Here is a 20,546-nt window from a genome sequence, read left to right on the forward strand (position 1 = left end):
AGTCAAGAAAGAACGTGTGGCCAACAGTGTAAATGTTATGTGGAGATATGTAAATGTTTGCAAAGCAGGACTGGAAAGTATCCATTGGATTTGGCAACTGACACCCAAGACTTAAAGTGTCATCTGATTAGTGATTCTTTCCTCTCTGTTCTTTAGCAGCCACTTCAATCTGCTAACTCATAACTGAACCTGGAAACAAGGCTGTAAGTTTCTCCCATGCGCTGCTCTTACATCATCCTGCTCTCATTCATTTGGTTTAAACACAGGACTTCATATTGACTACTACTAAGACTCTCCTTACTAGAATGGTGTTCTAGTGAGTTCAGATCCTCTGGAACTTCAATTTTTTACCTTTACTTAGAGTCACCTGCAAATTTTGATCAATAGATCATCTATATTCTCCCCCAGTCACTGACAATGCATTTGTGACTTTCAATATCCACATATAGTCAGTTCTTAATTATCCATTTCCTTAAGACTACTTTTTTCTATCTTGAATGGAAGGGAGGAAATTATAAGTTACTATGTACCTACTTGGTATCCAGCTCTGTGCTAGACATTTTTCAGATACATTAGTTCCTGCAATCCTTACAAAAATTATGAGAGGTAGTTAATGTTACCTCTATTTCACGGTTGAAGAAATTGAGGCTTAGTAAGATTACACAAGCATTTGTCTGCCTCCAAAGCCATGTGGTTTGCACATTCCCTCTTTTTTTTCTTTTTGTGAGGAAGATTGGCCCTAAGATAACATCTGTTGCCAATCGTCCTTGTTTTTTTCCCTCCCCATAGTTGTATATCCTAGTTGTAGGTCATTCTAGTTCTTCTACGTGGGATGCCACCACAGCATGGCTTGATGAGTGGTGTGTAGGTCTGTGCCCAGGATCTCAACCAATGAACCCAGTGCCACTGAAGTGGAGCACACAAACCCAACCACTCAGCCACGGGGCTGGCCCCTGCACATTCCCTTTTGTTGTTGTTGTTGTTGTTGTTGTAAATCTCCATACACTGAGCTTTGTTTTTTTCCAGCTTTATTGAGATACAATTCACACAGAGCATTAGATAAGTTTAAGCTGTAGCACATTCTCTTTCTTGGAGTCACTTCATTAGTTTTTAGCACGTTTGCCTTGGACACTCAACTTACTCAATGTGGCTAATTCTAAATTCTGTAAGTAAGTCTGTGGAGAAGAGAACATTCTCCCCTTATCCTCACATGTTCAAGGGCCAGTTATGGCTTCACTCCTTCCTTTTGTCCTGGAAGTAATCCCTTCCTTCCCGGAACTCCCATATCAATTTCTCCATTACTCTCTGTGGTACTTATCACCTTCTACCTTGTATTCTAACGATTTCTGTATGTGCTTTATCATCGAGGCTGCATTGCCCTGGCCTTTTAAGAAACATCAAAATAAAAAACAGCCCTTATAAAGTCTACTTATGCATTTATTATACAAGTATTCTTGAGGCTACTATGCACTGCATTTACTCAGTTTCCCCATATACAATGCATCTGCATGATAACTTTATCTCACAAACAGTACCAGGAAACACTCTATTCCCGATAATTCTTAAGAATGTGTTTTCCCTGTGCCCTGATTGCCTGAAAGCTCAGAGTAAAACTCTGGACCCAATTAAAACCAGGCCGACCCTAATGTTCCTTCTAATTTTTGCCTAATATTCTTTTCCCTTTATTTTATTAATCTTAAAGTGTACTTTTTAGGTAAGCAATCACAAATTAATTTTGGTAAAGAGGGGAGTATAAAATAAATTTCAACAAACAAGTAATAGCAAGCTCAGTGCCTTGCAAATAAGATCTAAGTTTGCTTTACACATCTGTCCTCGTGGTAGCTAGCACAGTCCCTGGCATGCGGTAATGGTACTTTAATATTTGTGGCACAAGTGAATGAAGATTTGGAACTGATACACAGCTTTCAAACAGGCACATTCTACTACCCACCATTTCTGTAACTTTACAATTTTCCAAACTCATTAAAAACACGTTTGATGAGCTTTTATACACCTTACTGAGTAGGCTTGGATCCTTTTTGCCATTCCAAGGAAGTTTTTCTTATTTTTACTCCCCTGTAGCTACTTCTGTAGAGTTGTGGAATATAGTACTTATAGCACTTATAGCATTTATAGGCCCTAGATCTAACAGAGCAGGCACGTGATGCGTTCCAGGATGTGAATCCAGCATCACGGCTTCTCTGGGGTCTCCTGGGTACTTTTTCACCAGGTAGGGCAAGCTGCATGTCATTACCTTCAGGGTCTGACCAACAAGTATTCCTGCTTCTCTCAGGATTATGTGTTTCCCCAGTCTCAAGTCATAAAAGCCCAGGGAATCTGGCTTCCCTGCCCTACGCTGACTTCAGGCCCACTCATGAGAAGTCTGCCTTCTGTTCTTTCTCAGCTTGGCTGCTTCTGACCCACTACTTCAGAGATTGGCACCTCCTTCAATTTCTTCCATATCCAGGTTGACATATTTAGAATGTTCTTTGTTCCCAGAGTATTCATTAACTAGACTATGAGTGTACAGATTCACCAACTGGGTCTGTAAGGCACCAAGTTATTGTTTGAATGCCCCCAGCGATGACAAGGGAACATGATAATCATTCTGTTAATGTACGGCTTTTCTTCTGCCTCACACCCACCCAGTGTACGCTCAAAATTTCTATGTATCTGTTGGTTAAGTTAGCTTCCTACTGCATATTACTCTACTTTGTAATTTTTTATCATACAATTAGGTCTAAGTTAATACTTAGACATAGTAATTCTCCCTGGCAACTTTTTTTTTTTTTTTGCATAAGGAAATTTGCAATGAGCTATTTCATATAGGGTTTGAAAGGTTTAGTCTCTACTGAAAGTTATACCTGTCATTATCAATATCAAAATGCCTAACCTAGGCCTATACTCCTTAGACATGAGCAATGAATGCTGAATTTTCAGTTATTTTCACTGATGACATCTTTTCATCCATCCATTCAATAAATTCATTTATTAAGCATCTACTATGTGAACACCACCATGTTAAGTGTTGGAGATACAGAAGTGCACAACAACAAAAAACAGGCTCCTGATCTCAGAAACCTTCCCAGCTAAGTGGGGAAGACAAACACTATTAATAGTAATGTCCATGCAATGGAAGCACTTACAGTATTCAGGGGGACCACATTTAGTGGGAGTCAAAGTTCACCCTGAGGAACTGCAAGCGAAGATGACATTGACAGCACTTATCACAATCTAACTATTTTAGAGATTTGTCTGATTATTCTCTGACTCCCTGAATAGCGGGAGGGCATGAACCCATGGAGGCAGTGAGAATTTCTGTCTCGTCCACAGCTGTATTTCAGAGTTTAGCTCAGTGGCTGGCATAGATAAAATACACTAGAAATACGTTTTTTGAAGGGAAATCAAACGAAATTTATCTAGAATATATAAAGAGTGCTTAAATTCAATATGAAAAAATAACCCAATAGGAAAACAGAGAGAAGACACAAACAGGCATGAAACACAAATAGCAAATAATCATAAGAACATGCTTGGGGGCCATCCCGGAGGCGCAACGGTTAAATTCACACGCTCCGCTTCTTCGAGGACAGGGGTTCGCTGGTTCAGGTCCCGGGAGTGGACATGGCGCTGCTTGGCAAAAGCCATGCTGTGGTAGGCGTCCCAAGTATAAAGTAGAGGAAGATGGGCATGGGTGTTAGCTCAGGGCCAGTCTTCCTCAGCAAAAAGAGGAGGATCGGTAGTAGTTAGCTCAGGGCTAATCTTCCTCAAAAAACAAAAAAAAAAGACAGAACATGCTCAAACTCATTAGTTAACACGGCAGTACATACAAAAACCAAGAGATACCATTTTACAAGCATCAGATTGGCAAATAGTCTGACACCAAGAGTTGCTGAGGATGGAGGATCAATGGCTACTCATGAACACCACACAAGGAGAGGGAGTAAATTAGCATTATCACTTTAAAAGAGAATTGGACATCATTTGGTAAAGTTGAGAATGTATACATCCCAAAACCTGCTGGTTTCTTTCTTAGGTCTATACCCTTGCACATACACATCAGGAGAAATTACAAGAATATTCACAGCAATATTTCTCATAACAGCAAATAACTGGTAACAACCCAATACTCATTGACAAGAAAAAGGATAATAAATTTTGCAATGGTCACACAACGAAAGATCTTACCACAGTATAAATGAACCATAGACACAGGAAACTAGTTTCATCACGTGAAACCAAACCATATGTTGTTTAGGGAAACAGGTTTGTGGTAACATCATAAACAAAAGCAAGAGGACAATAAATGTAAATTCAAGAGAGTGGTTATCTCTTGGATGAGGAGAAGGTATATGGTTGGAGAGGGGCACACAAGAGACTTCAAAGGTACTAGAAATATCCTTTTAGATATACAGATGCCCTTTTTCATTCTTTTAACTATATATTATACATATATAATACTTTTTGCATATAATATATCATAATAACTTTTTTTGGGGGAGGTGAGGAAGATTGGCCCTGAGCTAACACCTGTTGCCAACCTTCCTCTTTTTTTTTTTTTGCTTGAGGAAGAGTGGCCCTGAGCTAACATCTGTGCCTATCTTCCTCTATTTTTATGAGGGTCGTCGCCACAGCAAGGCTTGACGAGTGCTATAGGTCCACAGCTGGGATCTAAAACCACGAACCCAGGCCACTGAAGCTGAGCCCTCTGAACTTAACCACGAGGCCAGCCCCTCATAATAACTTTTAAGATGAATGACAAATAGTAGGCAGGCTGTGGAAAGGTAGGAGAAGAGAATGTTCTAAATAAGGGATCAGCGTATGCTAGTTTAAGGCCAGGAGATGAGGACGTGAACTCTCTGGCTGAAACACTGAGTCCACGGAGTGAGAGGAGAAGCTGGGAGAGCCAAGTAGTGGTCAGACTGTATAGGGATTTATAAGCCAGATGAAAGAGTTTTGATTTTATCCTAAGGTTAAGGGCAAACCAAAGAAGAATTTTAAACTGAAGAGTGACACGTCACTTTTGCATTTCACAAAGATCTCTGTTTTCGTCAGGAAAGTATATTAGTAGGAAGCAAAAAGTAAGGCTGGGACCCGTGATAAGGATTTGGATTATAGCAGTGGAAATGTGAATAGAGAAAAGAGAAGAAAATTGAAGACCTGGTAGTTGATGGAAAAGGTAGAAATAAAGAAAAAGGCCAGAAACAGGTCCCAGTCTTTTGACTTGGGTAACTGGTGATGTTCACTGGGACAGAGAACAATGGCAAAATGAGCAGATTTATAAGGAAATGTTGTAAATTTAGTTTAGGATAAGGTGATATTGAGATTAAACAAACAATAACATAACAGGTGCTCAATAAATATTTATAAAATGAAAAAGTGACTGAATATGAGACCTCCAAAAGGAACTGTCCAGTTGGTAGGTGGAATCTAATATCATTCATCTACTTCTCTTTTAAATAAATAATTTGTATTTCTCCATGTTACACCTTGCCAGACTAGAGCCTCATCTAGTCAAGGCTGAACAACTACAGAACATGCCTTTCTAACACAGAGCTTGCCATATGCATATGCACCCAATAAACATCAATTTCCTTGGCTTGCATATTTAATCTAGGTGCTTCTCCCCATGGAAGTTCTGTGCTATATCTTTTTTTTTTTTTGAGGAAGATTAGCCCTGAGCTAACATCTGCCAATCCTCCTCTTTTTGCTGAGGAAGACTGGCCCTGAGCTCACATCCGTGCCCGTCTTCTTCTACTTTATATGTGGGATGCCTGCCACAGCATGGCTTGCCACACGGTGCCATGTCCACACCCGGGATCCGAACTGGCGAACCCTGGGCCCCAGAAGTGGAACATGCACACTTAACTGCTGCGCCACCAGGCCAGCCCCTGTGCTGTGTCTTACCAAAGAGGTAATAATACTTAAGTTGAGAAAGTACTGGGATGTTTCCGTCCAAAACCAGGGGTAAAGAACAATTTTTTAAAAATCCTCCTTTAGAACTTTTAAAATCCATTTTTACAGATAATCTCAGTCTAGCCTTTGATACTTGTAACTTAAAACCTTTTCTTTATTAGTCAAACTATTTTTCTTGTACCATTGTCCTAAAATTTGGGGGTTTCTATTTACTGGATTTGGGGAGGCAATTTCAACTTCATTTAATTACAGTCAGATACATAAATATTATTAAACTTATGAAGGACTGTAGTTTAATTTGTCTGACTTTCTAAGACTTCCCACATGAATAAGTTTTCACATCAGAAAACTAACAGCATTTTGCTCTCTAGATCACAAGTCCTGAATTTTTGTTAAGGAATTATACTCACCAAATAAAAACTCAAAAAACATATTCCACTTATCAAATTGGTGAGGATAAAAAAAAAATTAAAATGCTCAGTGTTGGTAAAGGTATAGGAAACTAGCATTTACATACTTTGCTGGTAAGAGTATAATTTGGTAGAAGCTTTTTGGAGAATATGATAGTAAGTACCAAAGGCCTGGAAGCTATGCATGCCCTTTGATGTACAAATTCCATTGCTAAGAATTTATGCTAAGGAAAGAATTAAAGATTTGGAAAAAGATTAACACCAGGAATGTCTATCTAAGCACTGTTACTCATAGCATGAAGTGGAAATAGTTGACATGTCCAAAAGTAGGGATTAATTGTCATATATCCCTCAAATGGACTACATTGTAGCTGTTTATATTATGGAAGGGTGTTTATATTACATAAAAATTATAATAAGTATGGCATAACCTTATATTTGTAAAAAAAAGTCTACATGTAGAAAAGATTTTGGAAGTTGTTACTTGGTTTTTCTGGATGAGTGAATTGTGAATATTTTCTTTTGCTTGTCAATATTTTTTAAGTTTTCTATAATGAAGATGCATTGCTGTCATCATTTTAAAAACCAAGCATTGTTTTTTAATTGAAAAAGGAAACTAGGGCTATTACAGCCAAAATTTGGACTAAATACTGTTGAATCATCTTTCTCATTTGTTTTTTTGACCATGCCATCTATCCCTCACTCTATAATCTACATTAGATTTTGCTTGGCTCACATGTTGTGCAGTCTGGCTGAGGTAAGAGGGGAAATTCTCCTGGTTTAATTTCTACGGCAACAAGAGTTGAAAGAAACCTTAGATATCATTTAGTCTAGTCCTTTTCATTTTACAAAAGAAGAAACTCCAGGGAGATCAAGTGATTTACTTAAGGTCACAAGGTTAGTTGAACAGCAAGTACAATCCAACCTTCAGATTCCGGGTCCACTTATTCCCAAGAAATTGGCTTAATACTTCCCATCAATGATCCTGGCTGCCAAGCTAGCTTTGCGAAGGGGAAATAGCAACTCTGCCAACTGGAAACCCCAAGAGAAATCATAAGTCAGTGAGGCAAAAACCTAGTTACTCTTTTACTACTAAAATCAACTCTCAAGTATCAGAAAAAACAGAAAAAATATATGAAGAGAACAGAGAGGGCCTTCCATGATGTCTAGTATGGACTCCTTTTGGAGGATACGGATTTTGAAACAAAGGATGCAGATTCTGTGACTAAGTCACTCACAAGTGCCCTAGGTTAATGACTACTACTATATATGTGATTTACAGCGATATATGCCCTTAAATAACAAAATAGTTGATATATTTATGGTAGATTTGCAGTTTCTAACAAGGTAATGATTATATGGCTTTTTACATATTTATTTTCCTCCATGCATAAACAAAGAATCTGAATAACACGTATCAGTGGTTCTCAAAATGTGGTCTGCAATCCTTGGGGGTGGTGGTATGGGGAAGGCTCCTTGAGACCATTTCAAGAAGTCTGTGAAGTATTATTTCATAATACTACTAAGACTTTATTCACCTTTTTCCCTTGGTCAACATTTGCACTGATGGTGAAAAGCAATGGCAGATAAAATTGTTGGCACCTTATAACAAATACAGGCAGTGGCACCGAACTGTCCTAGCCGTCATTATATTCTTCATGCTAAAAACAATGTCAATTTCACTTTAGGATGCCCTTGATGAAACAGTAAAAATTATTAATTTTATTAAACCTGAATCATTGAATATATATGCGTGGCAAAGTATGCATAACGCACTCCTGCTGCACACCTGAGCACAACAGTTGTCCAGAGAATCTGGTCATCCAAATCAAAAGCACTTGTGCAACTGATTGAATTGTGAGCTGAAATAGCTCCTTTTTCATGAAACATCATTTGTACTTGAAAAAAATGACAAACTATGGTTATTCAGACTTAACTATTTGGCAGAAATTCTCTCAAAAATGTAACAAAGTGAGCCATCAGTTCAAGAAAAACAACTAATAGTATTTGTTACCAATGATAAAATTTCAGCTTTCTAATGAAAATTCAAATTTTGAAAAATTGTATCTTCCACCCTGAGTTTGCCAGCTTCCTAATACTTGAAGACTTTTATGATGAGATGGATGATGATATTAAGAAATATGATTGTTTGATACTATATAATGATATGTGTCAACATGAGGAAAATCTGTATAACACAGTCAACCAGGGTTTTCCAAATGACCAATGTTTGAAATTACAAGATCCATTCAAAGTATAAGACAGACCCATGGATTTAAATGTAACAGAGCAAGAAAAGTACATTGATAGTTTCATATTTCACACTGCCACTAACCTTTAAGAAACTAACACTTGTTAAACTTCGATGTGATACTAAAGAATAGCCAAGATTTTCTAAAAAAAAAAAGCTGATAAAATACTTCTTTTCCAACTACATATGAGTGAGAGGTGAGATTTTCTTTATCTTCTTAAATCAAAACAAAACACTGTAACAGATTAAATGCACAAGCAGATGCAAGAATCCAGCTATCTTCTATTAAGTCACACACTTACTTTGCAAAAGTGCGAAACAATGCCACTGCTAGGAGTTTTTATAAAAAAACAAAACCAGAAAACAGGTGTTGGTGAAGATGTGGAGAAACTGGAACCCTTGTGCACTGCTGATGGGAATGTAAAATGTTACAGCTGCTGTGGAAAACAGTATGGTGGTTCCTCAAAACATTACACATAGAATTACCATATGATCCAGTACCTCCACTTCTAGGTAGATATCCCTAAAAATTGAAAGCAGATACTCAAACAGATATGTGCCCACCAATGATCACAGCAGCATTATTCAAAACAGCCAAAAGGTGGAAACAACCCAGATGTCCATGGATGGATGAATGGCCAAACAAAATTCGGTATATCCATACAGTGGAATATAATTCAGCCTTAAAAAGGAAGGAAATTCTGACACATGCTACAACATGGATAAACCTTAAAAACATTATGCAGAGTGAAATACACCAGTCACAAAAGAACAAAAATTGTATGATTCTACTTGTAGGGGGTGCCTGAAATAGTCAAATTCAAAGAGACAGAAAAAATAGTAGTTACCAGGGACTGGGAGAGGGGATAATGAGATATTTTAATGGGTACAGAGTTTTGGTTTGGGGTGATGAAAGAAGTTCTGCAGATGGATAATGGTAATGGTTACACAACATGCAAATATACTTAATGCCACTAAATTGTGTGCTTAAAAATGATTAAAATGGTAAATTTTATGATATGTGTATTTTACCACAATAAAAAAAAAACTGAAAAAAAATACATTGCCACTCTTCTCACTGTTTTTGGAGGGGGAGGAGTTTGGAAAATAGCTATTTTTCATTAAAAATTTTATTTATGCATGTAATGAGTTTATCACTGTTTTTTAAATAAACTAATAAATACTTAAAAAATCTCCCAGTTTTCATTTCTAACACAGTAAATATGGAAAGCTAGAACCCCCATAAACAAAAGCTCTTAGGTCCTCAGTAATTTTTGAGAGGTAAAGGGGTCCTGAGACTAAAAAGTTTGAGAACTGCTGTCTTACACGAAATTTATTCTCCCTTCTCACACCTGCCTCATGTTAAGATTTTCACTTGTTGGTATAGCTTCATTTGACAGTTATATCACTTGCAGCCTGCAGACTAAAAGGACAGTCTCAAATATGGTCAAAATCATCACATTAACGCCTTATAATTACTACCGTCCCCGGATGCACCATAACTACGAGGACTGAGCAACACAAAGCCCCACACAGACGCGTGGCAACGCACAATAGAAAACTGTTAGGAAGCTTAAATACTGATATGTCCCAAAGTAGTTTTATAAGGACCCAGCAAGAAGCGCACATTTCCTCTTTTCTGTTGGAGCTTCATTCGGATTTACAATTCAAGGCTAGATTTGGGAACGAGGGTGGTGGCAGCATTGTTTCTGAAAACCACTCCATCCAGTGTATCCGTGCAAAGAATTTAATTCTCTCACCATCTTGCTACTGGTCTGTTGCAGAGGGGTGTGGTTAGGGAGCCAGGAAGCAATCCAAAACAGCAGCTGAGGCTCCCCAAACCGTGTCCAGGCAATAATTTCTTCCATTTGGGGCCAAGTTAATTTGCCCCGGCAAGAGGCCGAATGTTTTATGCGGAGAAGGTAAATAAAAGGGAAATTAGAAAGCATGGACGAAATAAGCTGCAAAACCATAGCGGTTTCATCTTGTGTGGATGTTAAACGATTTGTATGCTAATAATGTGCATAAGGGGCAAAAGAGAATTGTTATTCCTGAGTCTACAGCTGTGGCACTTTTAATGACAAGTCTGTAGGTCTGGACGGGGATGAAAGTCAAATAATTTTCTTATCCGGACCATCTTTCCGCATTCCTTTCGGGTCGGGCCTGTGACCCGTCTCGCTGACTGCAGCTGAGGCAGTCCCAAACAAAGGGGAATGGATGCCCTCCCGAGGGAGCGCAGGAGGGAAAGGTGGCCCCAAGTTCCCGCGCCAGGTGTCCCTGCGGGTAGACCATGCGGGCGGCGGGGAGGGAGGGTCCCAGGAGCGCCGTAGGGGTGCGGTCGGGAAAGGTTGCGCCGGGGCGACCGGCACTGACCGGGCCGAAGACCCGGCCCTACCCGCGGCCAAGGTTAACCCGCGCACGGGGGGTACCTGTGAAGGCCTCGCACAGCCGAAAGGCACTGGGCGATCATGGGAGCGCAGAGGCGGCGGCGGCGGGCGCGTCGTCTGCCCGTTCGGGGGTGGAGGAGGCGGGGCGCCCGGGAGCCGGGAGGCAGCCTGGCGGAGGAGGCGACAGCGGCGGCGGCCGGGCCCGCGGCCTCCCACGTGCGGCAGCCCCACGCCGGCGCCCGCTTCAGCCCCGCCCCGGGGGCGGCGCCGGAGAGACCCAGCGGCCGCGAGCCGAGCGCGCAGCCGGGTAGGCTGAGGGGCTGCGGCGGCCGGGGACCGGGGAAGTTTGGGCGACCGCTGGCTGCGCTGCGATCCGGAGCCGGGCTCCAGCCTTGAGGACCAGTGGGCGGGCAGGCTTACGGACGCCCGCGGGCCTGCTGCCACCGTCTCGCGTCCTCTTGTCTGGTAAGGGGCTTCTCTCTGGAAAGGGTGCGTCTCCCACCGCCCGGCACGGGGCCTGCACCGTGCGTCCGCAGCAATACCTGTCAGGGCCGAGGCGGGGCCCGGGTACCAAAGGGAGGGAGAAGGAGGTCGATGCGCTCTGGGGAGAGGAAGGTGGAGAAGTGTGGAGGAGGTTGGACATCTCCATTTCCTTCCGCACCCCTTTTTCCCCCATTCTTTTTTCACCTTCTGCCCTGAGGCCTTATTTAGAACTTGCTACCCCATGGCCTAGAGGCTAAGCTCGCCTTTCAAATAAGCAAACACAATAAACATCCTAGCGGCGGGTACCACACCCTGGCTTTGAATTAGGGAACCTGGGGAGCAGATGGAAGATGCGATTTAGCGGAAATAAGCCGTTAATGCCGGCTGGCCCTGCGCCACTGTTTGGATGCGATAGTATTCCGTGTGAATGAACATGACCGGGGAGCTTCCAGCTCGTCCACGGGAGCATGGCTACTGCAGAAGAGCACTGGCGGGTTGTAGTATCCATCGACTTAGGCAATGATTTCCTGACATGTCTGTTGATTAAAGAGAAATGCCATTTTTATTAAGAATGACACTCAATGGTCGAAGAACCTTTTATTAATGTATTTCCTCATCAAATAACTGTCTCAGCCTGCAAGAGTACGTGGAGTGTAAATTATGCATACATATTTTTAAAAATCTCATGAAATAGAGGAGGATATTCAGCGTGGATCAGCTTCTGAGTCAGCAGTATCAAATCTTCCTTAACTTAGTACTGAGGCCTTTTGGGGATTTCTACATTTGTATCTATACCCCGTCCTTATCTGTATTTATACCATATGTACTATTAAGATAGAGCGAGATAGTCGCTGAGAGTCTAAGCTTATGTTGTACATGTTTTGAGAAAATTTTTACTTTTGCAAATTTTAACATAATCTAATACTACTGGGTATAGATGAAAATATGTCATACATTACCGTAACAGTACTTCACGTCCTTCTGACTCCAAAAAACAGAATGGAGTGAAGGTAATACAAGCTTTTGTTGTTTTTTAACTTTTAATGTAATTTATCACTCCTGTTATTTATAATCTTTCTGAGTGATTCTTTAAAATAACTTAGTTCAGTGTTTTGCTTTTTCTTATCAAGGAAGAGTGTTTAAGCTTTTAAAATGTCATCTATCAAGCACCTAGTTTATGCAGTTATTCGTTTCTTACGGGAACAAAGTCAGATGGATGCTTATACTTCGGATGAACAAGAAAGTTTGGAAGGTAGGCACCTCTTCTTTATGTTCATTTGCGTTATAATTACAAGGACCGAAATAGCTATAAACCTGACTTTATGATCTCTTATGATAAAATCAGAATATTTTGTTGATCTTTCAAAAAGAGAGACCTAACTATAAGATTATCACGTTTCCATTCTTTGAGGCTTGTTTTGTTTTAGTTAACAACAAGATAAGAGGGCTATTGTTCATTTATTGAGCAATTATTATGTGTTAGAACTATGGCTATTCATATTGTAGGGAATTTTCTCTTCACAGTGACTGTTAAGTTAGTGTTATCCCCATTTAAAAGATAAATAAATGAAACCAGATAGATTAAGTAACATAACACAGCTAATATGTGGCAAAGTTGAGATTTAAGTCCTGGTTCTTACGCTGAAGTTCTTCTTGTCTCTTCTTTCAATAGGAAAGCATCAATAAATAAGAATACCTTAGTTATTATAAAAGCACCGTGTAAAAGTCTAATAATTATCTCACTAATAGCTTCCTATTGGGGGCCTTGAAATGAGAGGATTTCACCCTTGTTTTACATGGACTTTAAATGTTAGTCTCTGTAATCTGTAAAGTTGAGCAGACTTGGATGATCGCATCACCTGTTTCCTTGACACCATCTTTTCTGCCTCATGTTTATGCATTATAAAATTTAAATCCAGTGTAATCCTAACAAGATAGAATTCTGAAGATGGACTTGTGGAGGTTCAATGAGCCAGGCTTCCTTGTGGCCTAAAGACTTAATTATTGCAACGAGACAGTGCATTTGGGAGAATTTAATGAATAACAGTACAATTTGAATTTCCCGTCTCGAAGCTCTTTCTCCTATAAAGGGACACATCTGCTAGTTTCCACAAGCACCTCCCTTGTGAATGTGCTTTTAGGAGATGGGAATGAAAATTGGGCATTTGCTCTAAATCTGCTTGCAGTCTGGTGAGATGATGTCTTTTCAGGTGGCAGTGAGAGGATCAGGTGACACACAGTTGGGGAACATTGCAATCAGTCCATTTAATATCAAGGTATTTTTGTCCTCCTTGTTGGCTAGACTATGTGAAGATAAAGGTGATTGGTTATCTAAGGAAAATGTTGGTTATGGTTGCTCTGTAGCCAACAGATAAATGCGATTATTTAACAAAATATCTTTCTTTCCTAATCAAAGGCAGTATACATACTTTTAAAGGCTAAAAAGAAAACTGAGAGTTTTTAAAAAACCAGGATGTTATGTCCTATTTTTAGGATTTTTAGAATACCAATTCAGCCAAAAATATGTGCCTTTAGCTGTTTGTTATATATGGCAGTCAGAAATGGTGCCAATTGTTTTAGACCGACCCCTATTTTTGACTCTGTGAGTCTAATTTAATTGAATATGAAATCGTGTGGAGATGTCTGCCCACCTTCTAGACATTTAAGAAAGCCCTAGGAAAGGAACCTAAGTTGTAGTCCCAGCTTTACCACTGTGGTGAAGCTGTGCGTGTTATCAGCTTTGAGCCTTGTCTTCAGATTGTGTCACCCACTCCTCCTAATTGTTGTCATCTGCTGACATCTTTTTCATGTTTTGACTATGGTGGCTCCTGCTCACTGTCACTTTCTCTAGCAGCACTCCTGTCTTAATTCTTGGAAATGTCTGGAGATATTTTTGATTATCACAACTGGTGGCTGGTATTGCTGGCATCTAGTGAGTAGAGTCCACGGATGCTGCTCAACATACTACAGTGCACAAGATGGCCCCCAACAACAGAAAATGGTCCAGTCCAAAATCTCAGGACTGCTGAGGTTGAGAAACTCTTTCCTAGACCTTGTCATTACCCAAACTGCATCCCCTCCAGAATCTCTGTCTTCAACATTTTACTTCCTCAACACTACTGCCTGTCTTTCCAGCTCACTCCCTCTAGGTCCCTACCCCAACAGTTCTTTGACCCTGCCAATACCTCCAGTCTGTTGATCCCTTAACCTTTTCACATCCCTCTTCTTACCCATCTTAAATTCCATGGTTGATCATTATAATCATGCCCTTGTACATCTCTCCCTTTCATAGAAACCCAACCTTGTTTAAATCCAGCTCTCCACCTACTCTGTGCCTATAACCATTGGCTGTGTGTAGGTAGAGCAAAACACACAGCTTTGCTGACTGGTCCCGCTTTGAATTCATGACCACAAGCCTCAAGCAGAGCTTTAATGCTGCCTGGCAATCACACTGTCTGTTCTAAGTTCATTCATATTTTTTCTCTCCTGGAATACTTTCTGATGTCTTCTCAAACTCCCAAACCTTCTCCCTCTGTACTCATTTTTAGTTGATGACCGTGCTTCCTGTTCCACCAAGAAAAATGAAGTACTAAGAAAACAATTTCCACAGACTCCTCTGGCCCCATCTACCCACCCACCAGCATCTTACCCACGTACTCTGTCTGCTTGCCTGTCTATTACCATACACTATGGATTAAATATTTGTGTCCTCCCAAAACTTATATGTTGAAACCTAATGCCAAATGTGATGGTAGTAGGAGGTGGGACCCTTAAGATTGGGACTTGTGCCCTCATAAAAGAGACTCCAGAGAGCTCCCTCTCTCCTTCCACCATTTGAGGACAGCAAGAAGGCACCAGCTGTGAACCAGAAAGCAGGTCCTCACCAGACATCGAATCTGCTGGTGCCTTGATCCTGGACTTCCTAGCCTCCAGAACTATGAGAAATAAATTTCTGTTGTTTGTAAGCCACTCAGTCTGTGGTATTCTGTCATAGCAGGCTGAACTAAGACCTCATAGATGAATTATCCATTGCCCTTTGTAAATGGAACCACTCTGCCAGCATTCTGGATCCCATGCTGTCTCACCTCCTCCATGAGAGCACTCTGGCTATTCTACCCTCCTCATTTTACATCAGCAAATTTTCACTCTCTACTGGATCATTTCCATCAGAATATAAACCTTCCATTATTTTTCTCTTCTTAAAAAAGCAAAAACAACAATTAATTACTGTTGCCATACTCCCCCAACCCCTCCCCGAACTGCCCACTTTTTTTGCCTCCCTTTTGCCAGAAAACTCTTTGAAAGCGTTGTCAATACTTGCTTTCTCCATTTCCTCTCCTGTTCTTTCTTAAACGCACTCCAGCCAGGCCTTCGCCTCCATCTCTCCATACCTACCGTTCTCATCAAGGTCACCAGTGATTTCTGTGTTGTTGAGTTCCATGGTCAGTTCTCAGCCTTGATCTGACGACTTAGCTGCCACTGATGAAGCTGGTGATCACTCCCCTCTCCCCCTCATCCCACATGCTTTATTCCCATGGCTTCCAGGGTACCTCATACTGTCTTAGTTTTCTTCTTATCTCATTGTTTGCTCCTTCTCTGTCTCCTTTGTTGGGTCCTCTTCTTTCCCTGATGTGGAGTGCCCAGGGTCCAGTGCTTGATCTTCTTTTCATTATCGACACTCACTTTTTCTGGTGGTATCATTCAGCTTCTTGGCTTAAATATCCTGTATTTATATGTTGATATTTCTCAAATGTATACCCTCAGCCAAGACCTTTCTTCTCAACTCCAGGCTTCTATATCCTCCTATCTAGCCTACTAGATATCTCCACTTGTATGTCTAGTAGGCATCTCAAATGGAACATTTCCAAGACTGAACTCCTGATCCTCCCACCCAAAATCTGTTCTATCCAAAACTTCCCCATCTCAGTTGATGGCAACTCCAGTTTTTCAGTTGTTCAGGCCAAAAACTTTGGCGTCATTCTGGGCTCTTTCAGACTCTGCATCTAGTCGTTCAGTAAATTCTGTTAGCTGTAATTTCAAAATAGATTTAGAGTCTGACCTCTTCTTCCCACCTCCACTGATATCAGCCCTGGACAGAACTAAGTATTTCTCATCTCTTTTCCTGTGATAGCCCTAACTGGTCTTTCTGCTTCTATTCTTGCTGCTTCATTGACTGTTCTCAACACAGAGGCCTGTGATCTTTTAAAAGAGTAGGTCAGATTCTATCATTTCTTCACTCAAAATCTTGCAGTGACTCCTCATGTTACTTAGTCACTGTTTAAGGGATCTATATAATTTGGACTTCTGTGATGTATGTTTCACAGACTCTTCTCCTTTCTCATTTGGCTTTAGTAAATTAGCTTCCTCACTCTGAATGCACCAAATCCTTTTGCCCAAGGGCTTTTTTCTAGTTGTTTTCTCTGCCTGGAATGCTTTTCCCCTGGATAAGGGTAACACCGCCATCTCCTTCAAGTCTTTGTCAGATCTGTTTTTTGAATGAGACTTACCCTGAGCACTCTATTAATCTGCAGCCTGCTTCCCTGCTCTGCTCATCACACTCCTATCCTCTTCTCCCTGTCCTGCATTTTATTATTTATTGTTTATTGTCTACCTCTCCATCCCCCACTAGAATGTGAACCCCAAGAGGTCAGGGATCTTTTCTGTTTTATTCATTGGTATATCCAAAGTGTCTAGAAAAGTGCCTGACACATGGTAGGTTCTCAATAAATATTTGTTGAATTGAATTGATGAATCAAATAAAGTGATCCTGGGCATATCATTCAGCGGGTCTGTATCTTAATTTCTAAGTCTATTAGGTGGACCTGTCTGCTCCCTCAACATCTAGTAGATTTGTCAAGAGAATCAGAATCAGTGATAGCAGTTACATAGCTTTTGAATAAAGCGCTACACAGATGGGATATGGTATTATTGCATAAAATTCTTCACTTGTCCTTCTCTTTATCAGTACCAAACAGACTATCATTATTTGGAGTTAAAGTGGAACAATAAGTATTTCTTTGGATTTTTATGATTTATTCCTGAATATAACCTCCTAAAAGAAGGATCAAATGTAATAATCCTTGTTTCATAAATGAGAATCTTGAGGGTAAAGTAAGATAAATTCTTGCGCCCAGGTTATCTGACTTGGGGGGTGGGGAGTTGGATTAATAATGATGATGAGATAGTTCTGAGTTCCAAGGCTGTGGCGGCTTTCTTCACTAAACCATGTGTTTCTCTAAATATGTGTTAGTGTTGAACACTAAACATTTTGGCAACTAGGTTTACTTATCAAAGCAATTGTGTTTACTTATATGTAGAATTTAAAATAGCCAAACTTATAGAAGTAGAGAGTAGAATGCTGGTTGCTGGGGGCTGAGGTAAGAGGAAATGGGGGGGCCGGTCCCATGGCCAAGTGGTTAAGTTCGCACACTCTGCTGTGGTGGCCCAGGGTTTCACTGGTTTGGATTCCGGGTGCGGACATAGCACCACTCATCAAGCCATGCTGAGGCGGCATCCCACATGCCACAACTAAAAATATACAACTATGTACCAGGGGGCTTTGGGGAGAAAAAGGAAAAATAAAATCTTTTCTTTTAAAAAAAAAAAGAGGAAATGGGGAGGTGATGGTCAAAGACTACAAAGTTTCAGTTAAGCAAGATGAATAACTTCTGGAGACCTACTCTACAGCGTAGTGCCTGTAGCTAACAAATACCCTATTGTATGCTTAAAATTTGGTGAGAGGGTAGATCTTATGTTAAATGTTCTTCACACACACACACACACACACACAGACTAATAAAAGTGGACAAGAGGTAACTTTGGGAGGTGATGGATATGTCTATGACCTTGGTGGTGATGGTTTCATGGGTGTATACTTATCCCCAAACTCATCAAGTTGTATACATTAAATAATGTACAGCTTTTTATATGTTAATCATACTTCAGTAAAGTGGTTAAAAAAAAACCAAACAATTGTGTTTAGAACAAAACAGCCACCTCCTTTAGTAATGCTTAATTGAATCTAGTATGTGCCAAATCTGTGTTCTAAGGTTCGTGGCAGCAGAGATAACGGAGCTGGACTGGATTGCCTCGACAAGAGAGAGCGTAAAAATCCCTCTGTCACCATGTGGACTTTTCACTTGTCAGTGTTTAGCTCTGAAGAGCCATCCTCTGGTTTTTGGTTAAGGGCTGGGTTGGGTTCTGCCCATCTCTCACATGGCTGTGAGTTAATGCTTTGAGGGGGGAGAAGTGCTCTCTTCCACAGATTTTATTGTTTTTATTTCCACCGAAATTAAACTGTTACCTCCACTGTAAACAAAGAAGTAGATTAAAATTTATTGAACATCTACTATTTGCCAGACTGTGTTAAAGTCAAAGGTGAATAAAACGTAGCCCTTATCCTCAAGGAGGCAGTCTGTGATGGGAGACAGACATTTAAGTGCATATAATACAGTATGCGAAGTATAGTAAAGGAACATGTGCCAGCTACATGACCCAGTAAAGAAAATGACCAACCTGATCAGGGAGGAAAAATGTCGATCAAGAATAAATATATACATATACATACACACATACATTTATTATTATTTTAATTAAGTGTCTTCACAGCAATGAGAACCTTTTTCCTTGTGGTCCAGTGTTTTTAGTGTGAGTACAACTAAAGGGCAAGAATGACTGCTTGGCAGGAATAGAAAGGGAGAGAATGAGGGATAGGTAAACAGCGGATTATTTTCCATCTAAAAGGCGCTTGGATTTCTTGTAGTTGGTGACCTAGTTGCTTATTCAGTTTCTTTTCTAAGGAGAATTGCTCTGTGGATAGTGAAAGTAACGGTGTTTCTTTTATGACAGAGGTAGTTTTCTCAGGACCACAATTAATACATAACATATCTTTTAAAAGTCACGCAAATATAAGTGAATCTATAATAAGTCAGACAGAGAAAGACAAACAGCATATGATCTCCCTTATATGTGGAATCTAAAAAATAAAAATAAATGAATAACCAAGCTGTAGATACAGAGAACAGATTGGTGGTTGCCAGAGGTGGAGGTGGAAGGTGGGAGAAATAGGTGAACTGTTTTTGTTTTTAGTTTAAAGAAATTGAAAAGAAAGGTCATGCACCAATATAAGAGTATCTATTCCACACTGTCTGGAATTCCACTGGACATCTTGGCTACATTCTCATCTTGTTGCGCCAGGGAAGAATTCCTTTTCAAAGGAGAGCACTCTCAGGATAAGAATCTGCCTCCATTCCTCTCTGTAGGTACTTGCAGAAAGGACAGAATTTGCTTTCTTCACTGTTATTCCCCTAGTTTAGACTCCTTGTTGGTTTAGATCATTTAAGTAGGAACCCATCTGGTTTTCCGCTTCCACTTTCTCCTACAGCTTCCATCTCTAATCCATTCTTAACATTCCTACTGGACTTTTAATTCTAAACACATACCTAGGTGTTTTTCTCTACTAAATTGTTTAATGGCTCTCCATTTGCCCATAGCATGAAGTCCACATTCTTTAAAATGTTATTCATGGTGACTTGTCATCCAACAACATATTTCCTTTCTAGCATAATCTCCCACTATGTCTTTCCACGCAGTCTGTTCCTTAGTCATACCAGTTATCTTGTCATACACCAAATGTGGATGAGGCACCAATCACCACTTAGCATGCTATGTATTTTACATACTGTGTTTTTCTGCCTCCTTCTATTAAATGGATAGTGATTTCTGGGTTTTTTGGTGAGGAAGACTGGCCCTGAGCTAATACCTGTTGCCAATCTTCCTCTTTTTGCTTACGGAAGATTGTCGCTGAGCTAACATCTGTGCCAATCTTCCTCTGTTTTGTATGTGGGACACCGCCACAGCATGGCTTGATGAGCGATGTGTAGGTCCGCACCTGGGATCCAAACCTGTGTACCCTGGGCCACCGAAGTGGAGCGTGCAAACTTAACCACTACACCACTGGGCCGGCCCCAAATGGATAGTGATTTTTGTTTATTAGGTTAACTATTGCGTCTCTACCACTTAACAATAGCAACTTGCACATAGTAGGTACTTAATAAATTTGTATGCATGAGTGAATTTTTAAAGCTAACCTATCTTCAC

The 20,546-nt window shown here is 40.4% G+C and overlaps 2 protein-coding genes across 7 annotated transcripts in view; one reads left to right on the forward strand and one right to left on the reverse strand.

Annotated features, from left to right (window-relative positions):
- NLN (neurolysin) overlaps positions 1-11,221 on the reverse strand; it is a 90,721-nt gene extending 79,500 nt beyond the window's left edge. The window contains exon 1 of the mRNA XM_005604217.4: positions 11,007-11,221. Within this exon, the coding sequence (XP_005604274.2) occupies positions 11,007-11,047 (41 nt within the window). The 5' untranslated portion in view covers positions 11,048-11,221. The remainder of the gene's footprint in view (positions 1-11,006) is intronic.
- SGTB (small glutamine rich tetratricopeptide repeat co-chaperone beta) overlaps positions 11,130-20,546 on the forward strand; it is a 51,439-nt gene continuing 42,022 nt past the window's right edge. For 2 of the 6 annotated variants that reach the window (XM_070246204.1, XM_070246203.1), the window contains exons 1-2: positions 11,222-11,429; positions 12,578-12,699. Coding sequence is in view for 5 of the 6 variants with exons in the window: in XM_070246203.1 (XP_070102304.1) it covers positions 12,600-12,699 (100 nt within the window). In the remaining variant the exon portion in view is untranslated. Of the gene's footprint in view, positions 11,430-12,577; positions 12,700-20,546 lie in introns of all 6 variants that reach the window. The other 4 variants (XM_001492435.7, XM_023625605.2, XM_023625603.2 and 1 more) reach the window with 4 other exon arrangements.

This window comes from Equus caballus, chromosome 21, assembly GCF_041296265.1.
Source record: "Equus caballus isolate H_3958 breed thoroughbred chromosome 21, TB-T2T, whole genome shotgun sequence".
NCBI lineage: Eukaryota > Metazoa > Chordata > Mammalia > Perissodactyla > Equidae > Equus > Equus caballus.